The following is a 26,275-nucleotide window of genomic DNA, read 5'->3' on the forward strand; positions in this document are numbered from 1 at the left end:
CGACAACATTGAGCTTTGCATTCGCCACAACACTGCTTCACCATCCTCCTCCTCTAATGAAACCCATGAGCTTCGATAAGGTCTTGTCTGTTTGAGAATGGACATATAAATAGAGCATAGGAAACTGCACCCATCCTCTCCCCACCCCCCAAAATAAACACCGTAAATACCTCAGCTGGCAATCTGGGTGGGGAAAATGATGACCTTGTCACAATAATTCTTATGAAACAAAACAAGCGATGAGAATAAGGGACTTACTCTTTTCTAAAGAGTATCCTTTATAGTCTGTTTACATTGTTCTCCTCCTTCTTCCCCCCCCAAATTATTTTTTTTATTGTGGTAAAATAAACATGACAAAAGTTACCATATTAATCATTTTAAGTGTCCAGTGCAGTGGTATGAAGTAAATTCGTTACATTGGTTTTTGTCTTCAAAGGTAAGACAATATATTTATTTGTAAATCTTGATGCTAGGACATCATCCCATCTGCCTCCACTAGTAATAAACTAAAATGCTATTAAAGCCTGCAGGAGATAAATAGCACTTTCAGAATAGCGATCATGGCAGAAGTGGGGAAAGAAGGGAATCAGGGAAGGAATACAAGGGGGGCATAAATCATTATGTAGAACGATGTATTACTTTTCAAAGAAGTAATGGATCAACTATGGCAAACTTGGCCAAAATGAGCTATCAGTATACAGGTTTTTGCTGCATCATTTACTCTACTTACATATTTAATTTTTTAAAAAAATTTTGACCTAATTTTAGACATACAGAGAAGTTGCAAACACAATCCCGTATCTTAAAGTTAGCATCTTAACACAAAAAATAATCAGACCAGGAAATTAACTTTAGTATAATATTATTAACTAAAATAAACATTGCGATATCCCCAGGTTTTACACCAATGTCCTTTATCTACTCTATGATCCCATCTAGAATCCCCAGTGCATTAGGTGGCTGTTTCTCCTTAGCCTCCTCCAGTCTGTGACACACTCAGTCTTTTCTTGTCTCTTATGACCTTGACACTTGATAGTTACTTTGTTGAAGGTTTCATAATTTGGGTTTGTGAGCAGTCAGACTCCAGAAAGACAGGACTGTGTAGAGGATAAGAATAGGGTCTCTGGAGACAGACTGCCTACATTTGAATCCAGGCTGTACAGTTTATGATCTGGGATGGTGGGCAGGTTATACTTTGGTTCCTTCTTCATTAAAACAGAGCAAATAATGATAATTGACTGGGTTGCTGTAAAATATAAACAAATACATGCAAAGTGCTTAGGACAGGACCTGGCATGTAGTAAGTGCACCACAAATGCCAGGGAATATGTTGCTCCTGACTGACACCCCCGGGATTGGTCTAGGTCCCCAACCACTCATGAGGGTGGTGAGCAGTCTGTGGCTACGGGCCAAACAGCCTCCATTGGGTAGTAGAGATGATGTCTCCCTAGCGCCAACTCTATTTCTTACATCATGCCATCGTAACTCCTGAAACAGAGTCACCTAAAATACTTTTAGTTAATACAATCTACAAAGTTAAACCCGTACAACAGTGACAAACCTGAGAGCCATACCAAAGTTCTTGTTTAATGAAAATAAGAGACAGAGAAAAATATTTGGGAAAGATCTTAAGCAACCAGTAGATTCCAATGAGTTGAGGTTCTTTTAAGTCAGACCAGTGTTTCTTGGTGTGTGTGTGTGTGTGTGTGTGTGTGTGTGTGTGTGTTTAAAGCCAAGCCTCTTTTTGATAAATATAAAAACCTTATGGTTTCTTTTAATGCTGTTTGAAACTTGCAAATTTAAAAAAACAACCAAAAGCAAATCTAAGCAATGTTAAGAATATGCTTTTTCCAAGTACATATGCACTCAGTCCCTAGGAAACTCTGAGTTGGTGCTCTATTCCCTTCCTGAAATTAACTGAATTGACCTAGAAACAATCTCCCATAGCCTCACAGCTTAGACTAGACTAGAGGTTGCTATAACAACATTGGCCATGGTCACTGCTCATAGAAAAGTTTAATCTATGCAACTGAGAGCTTTCAGTCCTACAGAAGAACTCACATTTGTCTTCAGAATCACATATTTGGAAACAGAGAATGAAAGATTTACTATCTCCGCCATGAAGTACCCACTGAGAACACCATAGCAGTGAAGGCAAAGTGAGCAGACTGGATCACTGAGGAGCCATGATCTGACCAATCCCCAGATAATGTCACGATGCCATTGGAAGGGAAGGGCAGCCTGGGAGGCTGGAGGGCGTGGTGAGCAGCAGGGATGCCCAGAGCAAGAAGAAGACAAGCAAAAGCAATTCTAGAAGAACCAAGACACTTCCTGTTGCTGAAAAGGCTGTCAAGATAATGTTGGGAACAAGGAGAATAAGAAAAGAGATCCAGCTAACAGAATTAATGCTTTAAAAAAAAAAGAGAGAGAGAGAGAGAGAGGAAGCAGATTTAACCTCAGGAATAAGGCAGAAGACTAGCTGAAAAACTCAAATAAAATGTGGAACTTAACAATGCATTCCTCCAAATTTTTCCATGTTCATCTTCCTTTACCCCTTCTAATATCATGGAACAAGATATTCCTTTTATTACAACTAACCCGTCAGCCCCTGCCATGGATCCCACCCTTAGTTTCTCCAAACAAAGCAGCCAAGTTTCATATTTTGAACTCTTCCTCGTATTGAATTCTCACCTCTTTTTTATTTGGAGGGTGGGTGTGGAACTGGACCTCAACTCTGTACCCTCCTCTCACTTTCTCATTCAGACACCCCTAAAGTATAGTCTATATGCACTGTTCCTACTTCCTCTCCTCCCATTCCCCTCAACCCAGTGCAAACGTATTGATTCCCTTCTCATTAAAGCCAAGCAATAACATTCATGCTGCCAACTCCACTGGAAGTCTTGTTTGTTTTAACCATGTCAAGTATGTCAATGTACTTTGAATTGCCTGGAAGAGGGCCTGATCAATGAACACTACCATCCAAGTATAGGCTTCAGGATAAAATCCAGGTTCCCTAAGGGGAGGGAGGGGGCCTTCCATGACCTCGCCGATCCGATCCCTGCTTGATCTCTCCCCATCACCGGCTGTTTCTCACCTTGGTGTCCCTGCTCCTGCTCTTCCCTCTGCCTGAAAGGCCCTCTCCCACACCCCTGCTTTACACCTCACATCATAACTTCTTCCCTCCAACATACATGAGAAGTCATTCCCCCACTGGGCTTTTCCTGACCCCTCAATCTCAACCACGGCTGCACGAGGCGACTCCTTTTGTTCTTCCACACCCTTATGTTTAAGTTCTGCTGCTGCACTCACCTCTCCATGCGATAACAGAGTGTTTATGTCCATCTCACTAATAGGCTCTGAATTATCTTAAAATAGGAAACATCTTAGGCATGAACATGACAAGAGGGAAGCAACCACCATTGCAGAAGTAACCATCCTTTTGCCCTCGGGAGGGATCCTCTTTAGCCAGGGATGGTATGGTTACAGAATGTTTTAGAAGCCAGGGCTCGCTCCTGTGTTCTTGTCACTTTTCTGATTTGGGCCCTTGTGTTGCCATGGTAACCAACAGTCTCAGAACACAGACTTCTGGCAGTGACTTCCAGCCACTGAGACTCAGGATCTGAAGGATTTTGAACATCCTCAGTTTAGGGCTAAGTTGGTAGCACCTCTTTCACATGGGCATCTATCACAGCAGAAAATAGTGGCGTCTGCAGTGTGTGTGTGGTGTGTGAGTGTGTGTGTGTGTGTGTGTGTGTGTGCGCACGCGCGCGCGCGTTGTGTGTCCTCCTCCCTTGCTACCCCCACTTACTTATTGGGACATCATAGAAAAAGCTGGACAAAAAAGTGCCATCAGATGGTGGGAGGATGAGTGTCTAACTGGCTATAACTTTCCTGGAAAGCAATTTAGTATCAACTATCAGATGTCTTTAATATGTTTGTGACCTTTGATCCATTGAAGACACATATAGGAATTTAAAGAGAGATAAAAAATTACTTACAATAGGGTTTAATACAAATTTATTTATTAAAACAATAACCACCAGCTAATGGTCATTAACGAGAAAGTGGTTAAAAGAGACAAAATAGAAAAAACATAAATTATTTTATGCCATAAAATAATTTCAGTTTCAACTGATGTAACATCATGCCCACATATGTATATGAATGGGGGTATATATATATATATGTATAAATATGTACATATATGGAAAGAAAAAGATTACAAGGAAATCCACCAAAATGGTTTTATAATGGTCATCATTATATCTGGATCAAGGGATCATAGGCATATTTATTTTCATCTTATGTATGTATTTTATATTTTTCAAACTTTGTACAATGGTAATTTTCCTTTTATAAGTTCTTTCAACTGTAGTGAGATGATGTGGGGCAACAGGTGAAGATGCTTAGTAGAAGGAATTGTTATACAAAGAAAGAGATTTTTAAAGGGAGAGAGCTGCCTCTTTTACCTTTCATTGGAGATTGCAAAATAGGATGAACCAGAAAGGAATAGTTCCAAATAGAAAAAGGAACAGATAATGTCACTGCTTATCAATCTCATCTATTTTTTCTTTATTTTGAAGATTCCTGAGATAAGGGACACCTAATATTTGAGCCCTTGAACTCCATGGCAGACTCATTCTCCTGCAACAACTGTGCTGACACTGAAGACTCTAAATCAACCCTGAGCCTCTCTGTGGGTTACTACCCCAATGAGGACACATTCCCCAGTGAGAATACAGCCTCCTGTGAGGACACATCCTCCCACAATCCCTCAATCCATTTTGTCCCTACTGAAAGTATAGGGAGACTCATGGAGAGACAAGACCAAATTCAGGACAGCACAGAGCAGTTTGGCAAACTTGGCATCCCACTGGCCTGGGATGGCGCTAACCCTTCAGACTCAATCGTTAATTGGGATCCACATGGAGACAGCCTGTGGATAGATCCTGAAGAGAAGACAAAACTGACTCTCAGCAAACTGCACAGGCTTGAGCAATTTTTAGAAAATCAGAAAGATGAAGAAGATGATGAGTTTATATTCCCTGAATTTGCTCAAAAGGAATATTTCCAGCTGCCCAGCAGCACCCCTCCACATGTGGCTCAGGTCAGTCATCAAGAACATGATACTTGTCTTCAAGATTTGCCCACGTTCGACCCACCAGAAAACAATGCCACCCAGTGTCCACAGATTCCTCCAAAGCGTCAGGAAAACGAACTTGCTGAGGTGAGCCCAGTGACACCTCAGAGGCAAGCAGGGGGGCAGGCCTGGTGGAGGGGTCTGGGTGGAATGCTACCTGCTATGAAGCAGGGCGGAGCCTCTGGGTGTCTGACATGGCTGGGAGTGAAAGAAGGATGACATCCAGGAAAAGGGTCAGGGTGGAGTTAAAGGGAAAATACCAAGGACCACTGAGGGAGAGAAGAGGATAGGAAAGTAAAGAAAAGCCTAAAATTGGGATCCTCAAAGAGTGTGAGTGCCTCTATTAATGAGTATGGAAACTTTGCATTTACAATCAGGTTATTTTTGGTAAAAGGACTTGAGTCCCATGAATGGGTAATTATGGACCCCATGTTATCCAGGTTGCACGTATCTCACTCATCATTCATTTCCTTGGTAGACAATAGGACAGGCAACTGGCAGACAAAGAACAAGTACTATAGAGACCTGCTCAATCTCGTCAGATAAGTCGAAGAAGGAGGACACTCATTCTAGTACACAACCCCTCTCCTTCCTCAACTTCAGGTGGGTCTTCCGCTGGCTGAGGCAGCGAGTCCTCTCTTCATTTGGGGGAAGAGGGCATCCCAAGAAGGCTCCCGAGACCCCCCATAAGCTGACACGAAGAAAAAGACTCTGTCACAGAAGCACCAAAATCGAACCTCTAGAACCCATTGAAGGAGAATACCCTGTATCACCAAGTTTTAAAACTTTTTAATTGCCCCCATTCTACAATCCCCATGAATCATCTCTCCCCATCACCAATAAACAAAACACATATTCATTCTTATAATCCATGTCTTCTTCTTCCAGCTCACCATCTTGACTCAGGCTAACAGTTGTATATCCTATCTAGAAGACTGAAATATATTCTCTGGGAATCCTAAGCAGTATCATTCTTCTAACATGAAGGTGTCCTTGTTTTTCTTTTTCTTGTTGTATTTTTACCCTATTTTATCATTACCCCAGATCTCTGTTTTCAGAAGGTAGCAGTATGCTCCATCAGATTCCCAGCCTGGCAGTATGGTTTTGGTTGAACTTTTGGGGCTCAAGCACGAGGCAGTGGGTACTTGATCACTCAGGAAGGGCTTCAACTGGCAGTGTTTCAGTTCAGACAGTCCTTCTGATGCTCCTAGGGGACCTCACTGGTTCTAGCATGCGTCACCTTGGCTATAATAATAAATGGTCCATTTAGGAGGAATGTGAGGATGGGGAATGCTACTTAACCACTCTAAACCACACTTTCCTAATCCATGAAATGGAAAAGATGATAATACATATCTCATAGGGTTGTTGTTAGAATAAATGAGATAATATAAGCAATTCATAGATATCTTTATTGTTGTTGTTGCTATTATTCATTCTCCCCAGATGTCTTCATCCAAGAGACATCCAATAGGAAGAATTTAAAAGTCAATAATCATTGTAATATTTCCCACACAGAAGCAGTATTTATTTTTTTTTTTTTTTTTTTTTTTTTATTTTTTTATTTTTTGCATATTTTCTTGATTTTTTTTTTTATTGCCCCCCTCCCTCCCTCCCACACATCCCCTCCCTCCCCATAGTTTTATGTCCATTGGTTGTACTTATATGCATTTATACAAGTCCTTCGGTTGATCTATTATCTCCCCCTGATATCCCTACCCTCCCCACTGTAATTTGACAGTCTGCCTGTTGCTTTACTTTCTCTATATCTGTCTCTTGGTTCATCAGTTTATAAAGATCTTTATCATCCACCGATGTGTGAGGTCATGTGGTGTTTCTCTTTCGTTGATTGGCTTATTTCACTCAGCATGATGCTCTCCAATTCCATCCAGGTTGCTGCAAATGATGAGAATTCCTTCTTCTTTATGGCAGCATAGTATTCCATTGTGTAGATGTACCATAGTTTTTGGATCCAATCATCTGCTGACGGGCACCTAGGCTGTTTCCAAATTCTGGCTATTGTAGATTGTGCTGCTATGAACATAGGGGTGCATATATCCTTTCTGATTGGTGTTTCTAGTTTCTTGGGATATATTCCTAGAAGTGGGATTACTGGGTCAAATGGGAGTTCCATTTTCAGTTTTTTGAGGAAACTCCACACTGTTCTCCACAGTGGTTGCACCAGTCTGCATTCCCACCAGCAGTGCACGAGAGTTCCTTTTTCTCCGCAACCTCGCCAACACTTGTCGTTTGTTGATTTGTTGATGTTGGCCATTCTGACAGGTGTGAGATGGTACCGCATTGTTGTTTTGATTTGCACCTCTCGGATACTTAGTGACTTTGAGCATGTTTTCATGTGCCTTTTGGCCTTCCTTCTGTCTTCTTTTGAAAATATTCTGTTTAGGTCCATTGCCCATTTTTTAATTGGATCATTCATCTTCCTTTTATTTAGTTGTATAAGCTGTCTGTAAATGTTGGAGATTAAACCTTTATCAGTGGTAATATTTGCAAATATGATCTCCCACACCGTGGGCTTTCTTGTTGTTTTATTGATGGTTTCTTTTGCTGTAAAAAAGCTTTTTATTTTGAAGTAGTCCCATTTGTTTATTTTCTCTTTAGCTTCCATTGCCCTAGGGGCAGTATCAGTGAAGAAGTTATTTTGGCATACGTCTGAGATTTTGCTACCTGTGGATGCTTCTAGTATTTTTATGGTTTCCCGTCTGATGTTTAAGTCCTGTATCCATTTTGAGTTTATCCTTGTGAATGGTGTAAGTTGGTGATCTAGTTTCATTCTTTTGCATGTGTCTTTCCAATTTTCCCAACACCATTTATTGAAGAGACTGTCTTGACTCCATTGTATATTCGTGCCTCCTTTGTCAAATATTAATTGAGCATAGTGATTTGGGTTGATATCTGGGTTCTCAATTCTATTCCATTGATCTATTTGTCTGTTCTTGTGCCAGTACCAGGCTGTTTTGAGAACAGTGGCTTTGTAGTATAGTTTGAAGTCTGGTATTGAGATCCCTCCTACTTTACTCTTCTTTCTCAGAATCGCTGTGGCTATTCGGGGTCTTTTATTGTTCCAAATGAACTTTTGGAGAGTTCTTTCTAGGTCAGTGAAATATGTCGTTGGTATTTTAATGGGGAGTGCATTGAACCTATAGATTGCTTTAGGAAGTATGGACATTTTGATGATGTTGATCCTACCAATCCATGAACATGGTATGTTCTTCCATCTCCTTACATCTTCCTCTATCTCTTTTTTCAGTGTCGTGTAGTTTTCCGCAAATAGGTCCTTTATTTCTTTAGTTAAATTTATTCCTAGGTATCTTAATTTTTTTGGTGCGATGGTGAATGGAATTGCTTTTTTAGCCTCTGTTTCTGTAGTTTCACTATTGGTGTATAGAAATGCCATGGATTTCTTGGCATTAATTTTATATCCTGCTACGTTGCCAAATTCATTTATTAAGTCAATTAGTTTTTTAATGGAGTCTTTTGGGTTTTTTATGTACAATATCATGTCATCTGCAAATAAGGATAACTTTACTTCTTCTTTTCCAATTTGGATGCCTTTTATTTCCTCCTCTTGTCTAATTGCAATGGCTAGTACTTCCAGAACTATGTCAAACAGGAGTGGCGAGAGTGGGCATCCCTGTCTTGTTCCTGTTCTTAGAGGGAATGGTTTTAGTTTTTGCCCATTGAGTATAATGTTGGCTGTGGGTTTATCATATATAGCTTTTATTATGTTGAGGTATGATCCTTGTACTCCCACTTTTTTAAGAGTTTTTAACAGGAAAGGGTGTTGGATTTTGTCAAATGCTTTTTCTGCGTCAATTGATATGACTATATGATTTTTATCTTTCAATTTGTTTATGTGATGTATCACGTTTATTGATTTGCGGATATTGTACCATCCTTGCATTCCTGGAATAAATCCTACTTGGTCATGGTGTATGATCTTTGTGATGTTCTTCTGGAGTCGATTTGCTAGAATTTTGTTGAGGATTTTGGCATCTATGTTCATGAGGGATATTGGCCTGTAATTTTCTTTCATTGAGTTGTCTTTATCTGGTTTTGGTATTAGGGTGATGTTGGCTTCATAGAAGGAGTTCGGAAGTGTTCCTTCCTCTTGGATTTTTTGGAATAGTCTGAGGAGGATAGGTTTTAGTTCTTCCTTGAATGTTTGGTAAAACTCTCCTGTGAAGCCATCTGGCCCTGGGCTTTTGTTTGCTGGAAGCTTTTTGATGACGGTTTCAATTTCTTCCCACGTCACTGGTCTATTGAGATTTTTAGATTCTTCCTGATTGAGTTTTGGCAGTTTGTATTTTTCTAGGAATATGTCCATTTCCTCCAGGTTGTTTAGTTTGTTGGAATAGAGTTGTTCGTAATATTTTGTAACAATCTGTTGTATTTCGGTGGGGTCTGTTGTTATTTCACCTCTTTCATTTCTGATTTTGTTTATTTGGGTCCTCTCTCTTTGTTTCTTGGTTAGCCTGGCTAGAGGTCCATCAATCTTGTTTATCCTTTCGAAGAACCAGCTCTTGGTTTTGTTGATCTTATGTATTGTTTCTTTGGTCTCTATGTCATTTATCTGTGCTCTGATTTTTGTTATTTCCTTCCTTCTGCTTACACTGGGCTTTTCTTGTTGCTCTTTTTTCTAACTCTTTGAGTTGTAGAGTTAGTTCATCTGTTACCATTTTTTCTAGTTTTTTGCAATAGGCTTGTAAGGATATGAACTTCCCTCTCAAAACTGCTTTTGCTGTGTCCCATAGATTTTGGATTGTTGTGTTTTCATTGTCATTTGTTGCCAGGATGTTTTTAATTTCTTCCTTGATTTCTCTGGTAACCCAGTCCTTGTTTAATAGCATGTTGTTTAGTCTCCATGTATTTGATTTCTTTGGATTATTTTTATTGTAATTAATTTCCAGTTTTATGCCACTATGGTCTGAGAAGATGCTTGATATGATTTCTATCTTCTTGAATTTGAATAGACTCTGCCTATGTCCCAAAATGTGGTCTATCTTTGAGAATGTCCCATGTGGACTTGAGAAGAATGTATATTCTGTGGCTTTGGGGTGGAATGTTCTAAAGATGTCGATTAATTCCATCTGGTCTAGTGAGTCGTTTAGGATTGATATTTCTTTGCTGCTTTTTTGTTTAGATGATTTGTCGAAGGGTGACAGTGGGGTATTAAAATCTCCTACTATGATTGTATTGCTATTAATCTCTCCCTTAATGTCCTCCAGCAGTTTTTTTATGTATTTGGGTGCTCCTGTATTGGGTGCATATATATTTACCAGGGTTATTTCTTCTTGTTGGATTGTACCCTTTAGTATTATGAAGTGACCTTCATTATCTCTTGTTATGTCCTTCACTCTGAGATCTAATTTGTCAGATATAAGTATTGCTACCCCAGCTTTTCTTTCCTTTCCATTTGCCTGGAAAACTTTTTTCCATCCCTTCACCCTCAGTCTGTGTGCATCTTTTTTTCTGAGGTGGGTTTCTTGTAGGCAACAGATGTAAGGGTCTTGTTTTCTTATCCAATCTGACACCCTATGTCTTTTGATTGGAGCATTTAATCCATTTACATTTAAGGTTATTATTGATAGGTACTCATTTGATGGCATTTTTATTCTATACCCATGTTCCTTCTTCAATTCCTATTTCTTTATTTTTACAGTAGACCCTTTAGCATTTCTTGCATTGCTGGTTTGGTGGAGATAAATTCCTTCAGTCTTTTTTTGTCTGTGAAGCTCCTGATTTCCCCTTCAATTTTGATTGATAGTCTTGCTGGGTACAGTATTCTTGGATTCAAACCCTTCCTTTGCATGACTTTGTATATTTCATCCCATTCCCTTCTGGCCTGATATGTTTCTGTTGAGAAATCAGTTGCTAGTCTGATGGGGGTTCCTTTGTAAGTAACTTTCTGTCTCTCTCTGGCTGCTTTTAAGATTCTTACTTTGTCGTTGTTGTTTGCCACTTTAATTATAATGTGCCTTGGCGTCTGTCTTCTGGGATTCATTTTGCTTGGGACTCTGCGAGCATCTTGGATTTGTGTGGGTTTTTTCTTCTCTATCTCAGGAAAGTTTTCTGTCATTATTTCTTGAAATACTTTTTCCACGTCTACCTCAGTTTCCTTTCCTTCTGGAACCCCTATTATTCGAATATTATTTTGTTTTGTAATGTCCCAAAGCTCCCGTAGGCTCTCCTCCTGCTTTTTAATCTTTTTTTCTAGAAGCTGCTCTAATTGGGTATTTTTTTCCATCTTGTCTTCTAGCTCACTGATGCGGTCTTCCGCTTCATCTAGTCTACTCTTGATGCTTTCTATTGAGTTCTTCATGGTAGCGATGTCATTTTTCATTTCTTCTTGGTTCTTCCTCAATTCCTGATGGTTCTTCCTCATTTCTTCTTGGTTATTGTCAAATTTCTCTTCCATTCTTTTTAGCCAACCAATAATCATTATTCTGAACTCTTGCTCTGGTAGGCTGCTTGCCTCTGGCTCGTTTACTTCCTTTTCTGGTGATGCCTGCTTTTCTTTCATTTGTGGGGTGTTTCTTTGTCTTCCCATGGTATCTCTTTTCAGGATGTCTGGTTATGTGGTGTTCTTTCTCTTGCGTTAATTTATAGGTGCAAAATACAACACTACCATGTACAACACGAGAGGCACTTAACAGGAATGTATTTACAATATTAATAACCTCTAATAAAGGTAACCCCTAGCGATAGGCAAATTAGGGTATAGGAGAGAAGGAAGGAAGGAAGGTAAAAATAAAATAAAGAAAAATTAAAAAAAAAAAAAAAGTCAAAGAAGAAATAAAGTAATGACAAAATGAAGTTAGAAAACAGGGAGAAAAAGAAGAGAGAGAGAGAAAGAGAGAGAGAGAGAGAGAGAGAGAGAGAGAGAGAGAGAGAGAGAAGAAGCAAACTAAAAAAATGGGAAACAAACTATATATATGTGGAGAAAATTGCCATAGATCAACCACTGAGCCCAGCCAATGCCGGTAACAATACTTGGAGATTAATACAAACTACAATACAATATCCACTATTATTAAGTAAGGTTATGATATACAGAAGTCAAAGAAACAAACAAAAACAGAGGATTTAAAAAAAATTACAAAGCAACAATAACAACACTGGAATAAGCATAACAATTTCACTGAAAAGCACCAATATTCACAATAATCAACCTTCACTCAAACAATGAGAAAAGGATAGAAAGTAGAACCGTTTTTTTTTTGTGTTTTTTTTTTTTTTTTTTTTTTTTAACTAGTTAATATAGTGCAGAGAGTGATATTTATACACTTGTATCAGGGGTTGGAACTTAGATCTATGAGTATAGTGAGAGCTTTAGCAGGGGGTATACAGAAAGAATAGAGGAAAAACTAAAGCCGGAAAGGGATAGGATAAACTGGAGACTAAAAGGTTAAAGTTTAGTAAGAGAGTGATGGGGTAAAGGTCGAATTGAGATAGGGTTGAATGATGCTATAGTAGAGATTAAAATAGAATGAAGGTTACTCCCAATGTAAAATAAAGACGAAGTAAAATGGTACTGGGGAGGAAAAGAAAAAGAAAAAAAAATTGCAAAATAGCAGTAGTAATAGTGAAGATAGAGATTGAAAAATGTAATAATTGAAAAGGTAAAATCAAGTAAGGAAAAAAGAAAAAAAATCGTTTCTGAAGTAAAAGATGTAAAAAATGAAAATTAAATAAAAAATGTAAAAAATGAAAATAAAATAAAGAATAGTATAATTAGCATAAAATTGTCCAGTAGAGTTCAATCACTTCCTCTGTTATTGTATTTGGTATGCCTGGTTCTTGGATCAGAGAGTCTTGCAGTTCCCAGCTTTCCACTGCACCTCAGTTTTGTAAGGTAGTCCTTAATTTTAGGCAGGCTATATCTTAGTTATTTGTGTCCATTTATTTATTTTTGATTAATTAAAAGAAAAAGAAAAAGAAAAAAGAAAAAAAAAAAAGAAAAAAAAAAAAAAAAAAAAAAAAAAGGCAGTTTGTAGTTCAGCCCTTAGGTGTCAGTGTTACTGGTTTGACCTCCCAGACTTTGGTTGCTCTGGCCCTCTTTCTCTCTGGGGGCGGGCCCTCGCAGCTCTCCCGGGCTACAATATAGGCGGGGCCACGGCCGCTCTGGGGGCGGGGCCTCGCGGCGCTCCGGGCCGCGGTGCTCTGGGCCGCTCTGGGGCCGGGGCCTCACAGCGCTCCTGGTGGCGCGCTCAGGGCCGCTCTGGGGGCGGGGCCTCGCGGCGCTCCGGGCCGCGGTGCTCTGGGCCGCACTGGGGCCGGGCCTCGCGGCGCTCCTGGTGGCGCGCTCAGGGCCGCTCTGGGGGCGGGGCCTCGCTGGAGCAATGGCGCTATCGCAGCCTGAACTCTCAGCCTAGCCACGCAAACTCTGACCTTTCTGTGGGTGGTTGAAGAGCTTCCTTGAATCCACCCGCTTGCTCCGATCGGGGCGCCACAGGTGCTCGATGGACTCCTCGGCTGTGGGTTTTCCAGGCCTCAGAGAAGCTGCTCCCTTCCTGGTAGGGTGGCGCCGCCTTTGCGCTGAGCCCGGAGCTCCGGGAGAAGTCGGGAGTGCTGGCCGCTTGGTCAGGAAAAATTGTCCAGCGGACACTTCCTTACCTTCCTAGAGTGATCCGCTGCCCCTTAGCTGCTAATCAACATTCCCTGAGCGACTCAGATGTTGCTTCTATCTGTTTTGGGACCGGGGTCAGAACAAGTCCGTCTGTTCGGTCGCCATCTTCAAGCTCCGCCGGAACTACCAGAAGCAGTATTTATTCAAAGGTTTGGGTTTGGGCAGATCTTGACTCAATCAAGTCCTCTCCCAGACCATTCTCCACTGTGCCCTCTGATAATTCCTTCATGTCATTAAACTTTCCTCTAAAGGTCACTTTTTTTGAATAATCTCTCCATACTCCCCCTCCTTGCACTGACTTCTTCCCATTATTATTCTTAACTCGCCTCCCTAATTCCACTACCATCCTATCCTCCTCATTCACCCACAGCTACTCAAAACTCTCCTTCTTCAGCTTTTGCTACTTCCTGCATAATCTTTTGAGTTCACGTAGTAAAGTGTATAATTCTTTAGTCCCAAATTCCTTCGGTCTCTCAATTTCAATTTCCTTATCCAATTCCTTCCTTTTTTCCTTCCTCCATTCCACAAATATTTAGCACACAGGAGTGACATACTTTTCTGGCTTACCCAAAACAAAATAAAAACAAATTCTAACTATGGGTTCAAATGGCTTATCATTTAAGAGATAAAGCCATGTAAACACATGACTATAATGAGGTATAGATGAGAATAGTCTTATGAGGTACACACTGGGTACTAAAGAATAATCAATTCAACATGAGATGGTTGATTTAAAAGGTTTTATATATCAGAGTTCCCTTGAGTTACAAATATGGTCAGTTTAAGCCACTGGATAAAATGGTGTGGAAGTAAGGAATGTGATCTGGGCAGGTTATATGTGAGAGACAGTGGAGATGATATTCCCCAAGGAAGGACAGTCCCATGAGAGGAAAGAGATTAAAGAATAGGGCCTCCTTAGCAATATATGCTCCTTGGTCACACTCTGAGTTTCTTCAAAGCTAGACTCCTCATTTTATCCACCCCTATGAGAACATTTTTCTATTTGACTAGCTCTTCCACCTTCACTTGCTTTTTGACTTCACTAAGACTTTGAGTCCCTTTACCATATTTGTTCCAAGATGTTCATTCACTTCCTTCCAGGTCCAACCTATGCACCTCCTTCCCAAACTGCAGCATATATACCACGTCTAGCAGCATTCAGAATGCCTTGGTCTCTTCTTTTCCTAGATATATATATATTTTTTTAAATCTACATTCCCCCAATTTCCCAACAGGATACTCTTGCTACTCATTAGGGCCAATCCACAAAACATAGGGACTACTTTCTCCATTCCCTGGAGAATTTCCCCTAATACCTTCCCAAGTCCCCCACTGCCAGGGGAACCTGTTCTTAAAGACTCTATTCTAGGGTTACTATGAAGCCAAGACTGATCCTTCTAGATAAAGTTGACCATGCCTTTCCTTAAACTGTCCCCCAGTCCCCACTCTGCCACCCCCACACCATGGCTTGTACTTTTCAGATTTCTCTACATGATTAATTCTCCTAGTCTAGATTCTGACCTCTTGAGCACCAGGTCTTAGTTTGCTTTTTACTACAAGAACCTAGCACAGTATCAGGTACAGAGGGGTCTTTCTGCCTCTACTAGTATATGACCAGCAGTGTTAAAAGCAGGGACCAGGCTGTGGTGGGGGAAGGGTGGAGGCAAGAAGAAGAGAAAATGACAGCCTGTGAAAGCTCAAGTGAGGTGGGAACTACAGACTGAGAATCCTAAGACTAGAGCATTTTAGCAATTAACTTGAAAATTTAATTCAACAAATACACACGGAGCCTTAAGGTTTCTTTAGAGACCACAATATGCCTAAAGATAGATGGACATCTACCATCACAGCATATATAACCAGAGTTCCATTATCATTTTAAGTAAAGCTCTAAGAAAAACTCAATTAAAATGAACTGGTTTTAAAAGATTGCCCACACTAAACAAGTAAGCTCTGTTCATTTTTCAGTGTTCCATAAACCTGCTTGACAAGTTGGAGGGTACCTCTGTGAGTCAAGCAATGTACTCTACAAGTTTTTACATTAAATATTCTTTGCAAAGAATCAGAATTCTAAATATACTTTCGAGTTGGCATGCTACCTCTCAGAAAGCAAGTCAAAGTGTTTATAAACAGGAAATATTTCAGTACCTCCTCAGTCATTACGGTGTCAAATATGCTATGAAGCTATAGCTGCATGCCAACTGTGACCAATGGTCCACTGCTTTGTGTCACATACATGAGGCTGGGGCCAGGGCTGGGGCTGGAGGAGGCCCTCTACACATCAAGAGCCTAGGAAGTAGCCACAGAAAGACACTATCTTTGGTGTAACTTCAAGCTGCTTGTAGAACTATTGTACTTGCCAGGCACATGCTAACCTAGTAATTAACCATTAAGTGTGGGATTCATTGTCTCAAGCCTCAAAGCTAAAATCATTCCTTTAAGTGAACTGCTCAACCTTGCAACCCATAAAGTTCAACTGCTTGAATTAGCAAGATACTGCCTTAAATATTCCTATTCTAGAATCTATAGCAAAACCATAAGATGAACCAGAAACACAGCGTGAGAACTTAAGTAAAGGTAACGGAGTATTCAGCTCTCACCAAACATAGAATTGGAAAAGCTAATGTAAATTTTATAGACCACCCCATACCAAGCCAATTTCTTATTCAGCAACATTCCACAATGACACACAAAAAAATGTGTGTGATCCTACCATACCAGCAAAAGAGAGGCAAACCACTTTTCCAGACCTAAAGGATACACTATGAAAATTCATGGCTCAAGAGGGTGCATAGGTACAGGTCTACCTATCACAAAAACAGTGCCCAGTCCAGCTGGTGTGGCTCTGGTTGAAAGCATCAACCCATGCACCAAGAGATTACCAGTTCCATTCCAGGTTACAGGCTCAATCCCTGCTGAGGGGTGTGCAGGAGGAAACAACTGATGTTATTACTCATCAAAGTTTCTATATCTCTCTCCCTTTCCCTTCCTCTAAAAAAATTAATAAAAACATATTTTTTTAAAAAGTAGTGTCCCTCCCCGGCCAGTGTGGCAAGAGGTTGTGCATTGACCTATGAACTAGGAGGTCACAGTTTGATTCCTTGTCAGGGCACATACCCAGGCTTGTGGCTCAATCCCCAGTGGGGTGGGGAAGGGGGCATGCAGGAGACAGCCAAGCAATGACTCTATCATCATTGGTATTTCTATCTCCCTCTCCCTTCTTCTCTAAAATCAATAAAAATATGTGTGTGTGTTTTTTAAATAGTGTCCAATGTCCTCTTACAAAACACTGAAAAGAAAAATGAAGCAAATTGTAAATTAATTCATAGAGAAGCTCTTGTAAGGTTCTTACCCCAAAATTTAAACAACAGTTTTGCTTAAGTAGGATGAATAGTTAAGAAAACATCTCTTCTTTATGAATTGCAAGTGGGAGAATTTATATTGCATGCAGGGTACTCTCTAATCTTGAGATGGATGGAACTTATATTGCATTGCCTAAAGTCAATCTTTTCCTAATACTGCAACAAAGAGAACAACACTGCTTTCAAAAGTGAAATAACATCCTCATCAGATAACACTGAGTCACTGAGTGAGCCAGTCAGCAGCAGGGGAGATATGAAAGCCTTAGGATAAATTCCCAAAAGGATTATAAGCCTACATCAAGAAATCCCCCCATTAAAAAAAAATTCTGTTTACTATCCCGTCTTTCAAAAGAATCCCATGGTTTTGATACTTACTTGATTTCAATCTAATAAACCTCATAAAGAACTACTTTTGAGGCATTTTCAAATGAGAGGGCAAACATCAAATAGCTTTTCAGATTGTAACTGTTGAATGAAAATTCATTTCATTCTTAGTGAACTACCTTAGTGTAGAAGGAAATAAGAATGGCAGTTTGTTTTTCCTCATCTGCATCAATAAAGATTTATTATTTTAAGTGCAAACCCCCAAACTAAGCATTCATGTCCCCCCCTTCTCTCTCTCTCTCTCTCTCTCTCTCTCTCTCTCTCTCTCAGAAATTTCCTGTACACAAAGAGAAGACACTTTGCACATTTTAAATTTAACATATGTTTGCATAGTTGTATTCAGGTTTCATTTTTATCAATTTCTCTGCCACCTATTTGAGGCCTAGATTTCCCTCCCCCCCCGCCCCCCCCAACAGGGATGGGAATGAAAAGGAGACTTTTCCCCCAGTAAAGTGACTTCAAAAGTTCAATGAGCACCATGTTGCAGCCACCAACATAACTGATTCACATAAGGACCAAAAGTGAGTGCTAAAGCCACTGGGCAAATGACTGACTGTTGGGGAACAAGCTATGCATATGGTCTCCAAGAATTTCCCCACAGGTTGTTTATTCGTTATCAAGGAGATTAGGTAACTTTACAATGGAGAGGTCCAGTCAACACCAACTTCATCAAATAATTGAAATTATCCTGCCTAAAATAAAAATAAAAAGCATCGAACAGACCATAAAACCTCAGAGAGAAGGCAAAGGGCGGGTGGCAGGAGATTAACCAAAGAACTTGTATGTATGCATATAAGCATAATCAATGGACACAGACACAGGGGAGGGGGAGGGCATGTGCTGGGGGGGGAAGAGTGACCAGAGAAGGGTCAATGGGGGGGAAAGGAGATAATTACATATATAATACTTTAAACAAAGAATTTTTTAAGACTAAAAAACAAATAAATAAAATTAGCCTGCCTAACCTCATATCATGTACCTTCTGAGGAGAAGCACTGTGTTCTTGCTAGCAATGTTTACCCGGAATGTAATCATTAGGAATCCAAGTCAGATGAACCCAGGGTGAAAGGCACGCTTCCAGGCAACTGTCTCAGACTTTTCAAACATGTTAATGTCGTGAAATACCAAATAAGAAAAGAACAAAAAGAGGCAGGGAGATAAGACGGTTCATAAAGGAGATGAGAGAGACATGGCAATCAATGGCTATAAATCATCGTTCATTGAATCCTTGATCAAATCTTTAGAACAATGATAAAATGTATTTTGTAGTTGGAAACATCTGAATATGGATTGTATATGAGATACTTTCAAATGGTCCATCAAAAAATGTAAAATAGAGAAAGCCCTAACCGGTTTGGCTCAGTGGATAGAGATTTGGCCTGTGGACTGAAGGGTGCTAGGTTCAATTTCATTCAAGGGCATGTATCTTGGTTTGGGGCACATCCCCAGTGGGGACTGTGTAGGAGGCAGCTGATCGGTGTTTCTCTCTCATCAATGTTTCTAACTCTCTATCCCTCTCCCTTCCTCTCTGTAAAAAATCAATAAAATATATTTAAAAAAATAAAATAAAATAAAATAGAGCAAAAGTGAGAAAGCAAAGATGAGAAAAATATTAAGGAAAACTCCATTAAGTAGAAAATCCAGATCCCTACTATTAAAGAATTAGATTTGCTTTGTTTGTGTGGCAGAAATATATTCAAAAAATGAACATATTTAAAGCACGAAATTTTTAACTAAAAAAGTCTTAGGTATTAATTTGATTTCTCCAGTGATATTTGCTGAACAATTCTTTAATCTACATTCATTCACTTATTCTGGCACCTGCCTTTGGATTCACCACTGGCTGCAATGAATTTTCAGTCTCATGGACTGAAACATATTCATCCCGTAAGTCCCTCTAACCATAAAAAGACAACTTGGTCCCATTGAAAGCCAGGTGAGTGTCTGGGCATTTTTCAAAAACATTTCAGATTTCAGGAGATTATTTAGCTTTTGTTGAAATGTAAAAGAATAATTTTTGCCCAGTGGGAGGCTAGCTCTCTACCCTTAAATAATTACAAGTTTCAAGACCTAGATAGCTCGTGTTTACCTTCAATAGAACTTCTTGGATATTTTCTCTGATTCTCACAATCAGGAACAGCTTGCTACTTATAATACCAATTCCTGCAAGTTATTTTGACACTTCCTTTTATTTTAAGCAGTGCCAGATTGTTCTGCTTCTTCCACCCTGAGAAGCAGCATAAGCATCAAGTCTATGCACTGAATGTACTGGAGGATTCTTGAGAGCAAAAGAGAGTGATGCTATAATCTGAACCTTTTTGTTGCATACCCCTTATGTGATTAAAGCCATAGATTTTTTTTCTTAAACAAATGCACACATTCATATATACTAAACACTTTACAAACAATTCAAAAAGTCCAGAGTCTTTCTGGATCCTCTAATCAATCCTAGGTTCAAAACCCAAATTCGTATAGAAGACTTCCTGGCTTCAAATCCCAGGTCCTCGCTGATTTGCTGTGGATCCTTGGCAAGTTACTCAACCCCTCTGGATTTTCCATTATATCTATAAAATGTTATACGGATAGTTTTAAAGTGTTGTGAAGATTTAGTAAAAGTGCTTGGCATGTTGTAAATGCTTACAAATTTTAGCTGATGCTAGTTGCTGTCATGTACTTCCTTTGTTTTAAAAACCTGCCACGGCTCTGGCTGATATGACTCATTGGTTGAACATCATCCCATGCACCGAAAGATTGCAGGTTCGATTCCTATCAGGGCATAGGCCTGGGTTGCAAGCTTGATCCCCAGTGTAGGACATGCAAAAGGAAGCCAGTCAATATTTCTCCCATACATTGATGCTATTTTCTCTCTCTCTTTCCCTTCCCCTCTCTTTAAAATCAAGAAAAAAACTTTTTTTAAAAATCTGTCATGATCCCTAATAACTACAGAATTAAGTCCAAGTAAATTGCCATTAAATATAATAGGATCCTGAGATACTTTTCCAGTCTTATTTTAACAAGGACCCAGTGCGCAAATTCATGCACCTTGAAAGGAACTGTGGGCTGCAGTGGGCACAGGGGTGAATTTCAGTCCATTCTCCACTCCTCTGGCTGGCCCCTCCACCACGGCCCCTGGTCCCTACATCTGCTCCCATGCGCTGGTGACACCTGCCCATTGATGGCACAGAGTGATTGAAGCAGCACCAGCAGTGGGTGTGAGCGGGGGCCAGTGCCATCAGTGGGTGTGAGCCATGGGCTGCTGCCCTGATTGCCCCTCAGGAGTAGGGAGAAATGGATAAGTCCTTAGGGGCAATCAGGACCGGTTGCTGCCACTCACACCCGCTGACAGTGCTGAGTGATCAGGGCTGGCGCCAGGCACCTGAAGCGAGTTGAGCAGTGGCTCTGGCACTGGCAGCAGGCATGTGTGCAAGCAGCAGGTGCAAACACCTAGTAGGACCATGGAGCACAGGAGTAAAGAATTTTCAGTGACCACCAGAGGCTCGCCCAGATGACAGTGACCAGTGCACTGCCTTGGTCTGGCTCCATCATCCCACTGTGGCCAATGCCCGCCATATTACACATGTCCCCCTGGTGGTCAGCGCACATCATAGCGACCAGTTATTAGATTGTTCTGTTGTTCCACTGTTCGGTCTATTTGCATATTAGGGTTTTATATATATAGATGCTCCCTCTCGACTCTGACACTCCTTGCAGTACTTGTCTCCTATTGTTGCTCTCTGTACTTTCTTCCAGCCTCAGTGCCTTTGCTTATATGGTTCTCTCCCCTTGGAACTGCCCTAATGTTACTCCTTCCTTTTGCCCTGCTACCTACTAAACTACCCCCAAATGACCCTTCTAGCACAGGATAAATTCAAGCTCTTCTATGGAACTGAGCAGGCTGGAAATAGCCACCCCTTCCTTTATGCTACCACAGCACTGCCTGTAGTAAGTGCATATTTTATCCTGTTTTAAAGAAAAGTGTTTCCATATCTTTCTCTCTCATTAGACAAAAGCCCCTGTGTTCCGCTTATCTTTGCATGCTCCAAAGCTCTTGGCCCCGTTCCCTGTACACAGAAACTCCACGATAAACATTTGGTGAAACAAATGGTTAATCTGCAGGAAATAATTAAACAGATAATATCTGAAATTGAATGTCATTTCCTCTCACATAAAACTTAACTAGCTTCTCCTTTAATTAAATCTAGTCCCTGGATGTTGATATCAGGGGCCAGGGAGCATGGCATAGTATAGGTGTTTCCTGAGTGGAAAAGCTGTTTTGTATAGCAGGCAAAGCTAATGAACACAAGCACAGCCACATCTTTCTACTTGTCTGAACAAAGAAACTGATATTCTAACCTCTTTTTTATTTAAAAGTTTTTTTTTATTAATGCCTTCACATTTCCAAGTCTTCCAGGTAATGTGTAGATACATTCACTTGTTTAAATACATTTACGGAATATTAACATGCCAAAGACTGTGCACAAAGATGAGAATAATAGAGCCTCCTTTGAACAGCGCATACCTGTGGGCAAGATGTGCATCTCACCAGACAGCATAGAAGCTATAATCTGAACTAGAGCTGAGAATGACCTGGGAGAAGGAGCAGATATCACAGGCCCAGGGAACAGCCTGCGGGAAAACCAGAGTCCTAAGAGGCATGCTTGGGAGACAGTGGAAAGTCCAGTTCCGCTTGAGCAGAGAGTGTACTTCAGTGCCATGGTAAGAGACCGCAGTCTGAAGTGTAGGGTTGGAACCAGATCACTGCGGTGTTTTGATTGTATCTGATGGGACGAGTGCAGTGTTTGAAGCAAGAGGTGGAGATGATCAAATCTGTATTCTAGACTGACGTTTCTAGTAACAGCAGCGTAGGAGTGTGGGGACTAAAGTGGAGAGAAGCTGGTAGCAGAAACACCAGAGAAAAAATTTCAAACCAGGCTCCATGGCATGACAGAAGAGTCAAATTCTTGTTCTAGCCCTTAAGTAGTTTTCTCAGTATGGTTGGTGGTACGCCTGTTCCTTTCTCAGGCCCAGCTCTGATACACTTCATGCTACACCAGCTCTAAGGCACTACTGTTTCTGACAATTGGTAACCACTGACTTGAAAAGTGGATGGGAAATTATCTAAGCTGAAAAGAAGCACCAGACTCCTAAGGTGTCCTAACGTGGACGGTAAGGCATCACAAGCAGGTTTCTCTTTGCTCTTTCATTCGTTCATTCGCTCACTCACTCATTCATTCATTCAGTGTTCATTCACTCACTGAGGTCCCACTATGTGCTGGCCATTATTACCCTTCATGCCAAGGACATGGAGATACACAGGACATTGTGCCTATTCTCTAGATGTTCAAAGCCTGGCAGAGGGTTAACTGTCACCAGTTCAACAACAGGATTTAATAACTGGGCAAGTTGTCCTTGACAGCCTTCACCTTACATGAGGCTGTTTAAAATAGTGTCTGGATATCAGTCACCATACCAGCTTGTAACTCATTTTTTACCTTAAATGATTAGTTTGCTACATAAACTGTGGAGCTGGCTCCTGCCACAACAATCAGGATTATTTCATATGATACAGTAGACATATGTGAATATGCCCACTAATGAAATCTACTCATAACCTCGAAATCAATGCTAGTGGTGCTTCCGTGGCAATCATGGACATCACAGGGCAGCCAAGCATTTGAGTTGCCCGTGAGCACAGTCCCAGCTGAGGTGATGCTCTACCTTCTTGTTGCAGCTCAGTTTTCATACTACAAACAAGTGTCCTTGTTTTTCCACTTTTTGTATTTTTCGTTGGTGATTTCCAAGTTTAAAGTGGCCCCAGGCATACGGCTGAAGTGCTGCCTCGTGTTCCTAAGTGCAAGAAAACTGTGATGGCACCTTGCGGAGAAAATGCCTGTGTTAGATAAACCTTGCTAAGGCATGAATCACAGCGTCATGAGCTCAGTGTTAATGAATGAATAATATTAAGTAAGGTCCCTTTAAACAGAAACAAGGTTACATATTGATCAGTTGAGAAAATGTCATGGCAGCGGCTCACAGGAACCTAAGCCTATACATCCCCTACAAGCAAGGACTCAGTATAGAAATGATAGCGAGAATCGACTGTTTTATTTCAGGTATTAGGTAAAGAGCGCAAAGAATCAGCCATAACACACTGACGTTTTTCAGCTTTGCCGGAAACAGAAGTCACTTTCTGGATCCTATAACACTCCAGTAGAATTAGTATTTTCTGTCCCTCTATAATCGCTCACACAGTTTCACAAGAAGTGCTTGCTGCGCTGCTGGTTAACTAGGGCTGTGGTCGGCAAACTGCAGCTCGCAAGCCACATGCGGCTCTTTGGCCCCTTGAGTGTGGCTCTTCCACAAAATACCCGGCCTGGACGAGCCTGTTTTGAAGAAGTGGTGTTAGAAGAAGTTTAAGTTTAAAAAATTTGGCTCTCAAAAGAAATTTCAATTGTTGTACTGTTGATAGTTGGCTCTGCTGACTAATGAGTTTGCCGACCACTGACCTAGGGGAAGAAAGAGAAGTCACCAGGCCAGGGGGTGCTGTGGGTCAATGTAAATGTGCTGCTGTTTTCTCCTGAGAGAGGTCTTATACTCGAAGTTCTGCTACTTTTTTTGTTGTTGCTGTTGTTTAGCAAGAAGGGAAGGGAGAGGGAGATAAAGAGAAACATCACTGATGAGAATCATTGGTTGGCTGCCTCCTGCACGCCTCTTACTGGCCGAAACCTGGCATGTGCCCTGACTGGGAATCAAACCAGCAACCTTTCGGTGCCTGGGATGCTGCCCCACCAACTGAGCCACACCTGCTGCTTCTTGAGGGCCACTTATTTCCTGCTCGATATTTGGTTTTTATCTCCCCCAACAACACACGAAGCCCAAGCTGGGTACAGGCCTGACCAATTTAGACTGTGACGCCAAAAAGTCAACCTTTCTCAGCAAATGATCCATTCTTTAATTTCTAAAAATGTCTAAGCAAGACCATTTAATCCCACCAATCACCCAAGGCTTTTGAGAATGCCTCCAGAAGCATGCTGCCCTGTGGGAAAGCTAGCCTCCTCCTGCAGGAAGCACCTTCGGGCGGCAGTGTGTTGGAAGCCGGCTTCCTGACTCAGGAATTCCACGCACTAGAACCAGAAGCAGTCATGGAGCGCTCCATCCGTCTTCTCGACGCCTTCCCAAGCTGAGACTGTTTATTTGTTGCACAAAGCAGTCATCCGATTACTACTGAAAACCTTCCAAGCACGATGAGAGGCCACGGCAAGGAGCAGGGACAGCTCATCAAAGGCAAGAAAAGCTAGATCCAAAATAAATCCAGTACAAAATGCCCAGAATAGCCCAGAAAGACAGCTGATGACCTTTTCCTGTAAAATCTCTTAATATCACAACGTCAAATGGCCCAGGCAGCTGAAGCCAGGCGCATAATTACTACCATGAGGGTAAAGGAGTAAAGTGAAAGCGAACATACAAATAAGAAAAGCTGATCACAAGATGACAACTTGTGCTTTGGAATACAAATTGAAACACAGAAGACAAATGCAATTATCGGACTGTGCTTAGGAGTCAGCCATTGGCGAGGGAAGACCTCTCAGTTCAAGATAATAGTCACAGGAAACTGTCAAGGCTATTTCAAGCTCTGAAAGCTACCACATTTTCTAAAGAGATAGCATATATATACAATATAATGTGGGGGTTTTTTCCCCCCTAAAGACTAAATGAATCCTGCTACAATGGCTGTAAACCACCACACACACACACTTTTTAAAAAAATATATTTTATTGATTTTTTACAGAGAGGAAGAGAGAGGGATAGAAAGAGTTAGAAACAACGATGAGAGAGAATCATCTATCAGCTGCCTCTTGCACACCCCCTACTGGGGATGTGCCTGCAACCAAGGTACATGCCCTTGACCGGAATTGAACCTGGGACCTTTCAGTCCGCAGGCCTACGCTCTATCCACTGAGCCAAACCGGTTCCAGCAAAGCACCACATCCTTAATTGAAGTCTCCTCTTGGCTAAACCAGCTCTAGGCTGTGGTTTGAGGAGAGGACAGCATTATGGAATCCAAGGAACACATCCTGGGAACCCCTGATCCAAATGCCTCGAGCTGCTGCTACATGAAGATTTAAGAGCTATTGAAATCCCTTCTTCCACTTCTTCATTCCTGAAGTAATGCAGAGCCTTGACTAATTGATATTCTGGTGCTAGAACCCTGGTTTCCCAAGAATACCATAATATTAAAGCACAGATCCACCAAGAGTCAACATTCCCTTGAACCTTCTCCCTCCTTCCGAAAAAACTGCTGAGACTACGTAACTAAGTGCCATCAGAGATGCGAAGGCCTCCCAATTAAATGTATGAATGCATTTTGAAAGAAAAACACTCCACTGATTCAATTACAGAGCTAGGGTGTGCTCACACCCACGACACAAACACCTCCCCACACATTTTGCTAAACGTGCAAACATTTCCTTTCTGTTTGTAGTTGTATGCTGGCATGTCTGTATTCAGAAGAAAAAAATCAAACTCACTGACTGCCAATTTTCAAAGGGGCGAGGAGAGACCAAAGCAACCGAGAATAAAGACGGCCACCTTCACCCAGGATTTTTTTTTTTTGGGGGGGGGGAGGGGGGGGCGGCTTCGTTGGCTGGAGCGTCATCCCGTACACCAAAAGGTGGTCCATTCCCAGTCGAGACACATACCTGGGTTTCAGGTTCAATCTCAGTTTGGGGTTCATGAGGAAA

At 41.1% G+C, this 26,275-nt stretch overlaps 2 protein-coding genes across 13 annotated transcripts in view; one reads left to right on the plus strand and one right to left on the minus strand.

Annotated features, from left to right (window-relative positions):
- Positions 1 to 26,275, minus strand: part of PPFIBP1 (PPFIA binding protein 1) — a 178,663-nt gene that overhangs the window by 91,464 nt on the left and 60,924 nt on the right. The gene's annotated exons all lie outside the window — the stretch shown is intronic.
- Positions 4,283 to 5,799, plus strand: LOC311619172 (uncharacterized protein C12orf71 homolog). Its single transcript, XM_084877265.1, has one exon. It carries the CDS (start codon positions 4,628 to 4,630, stop codon positions 5,357 to 5,359), a length of 732 nt encoding a protein of 243 aa, XP_084733391.1. The 5' UTR covers positions 4,283 to 4,627; the 3' UTR covers positions 5,360 to 5,799.

This window comes from Pipistrellus hanaki (assembly GCF_964339955.1).
Source record: "Pipistrellus hanaki genome assembly, chromosome: 3".
NCBI lineage: Eukaryota > Metazoa > Chordata > Mammalia > Chiroptera > Vespertilionidae > Pipistrellus > Pipistrellus hanaki.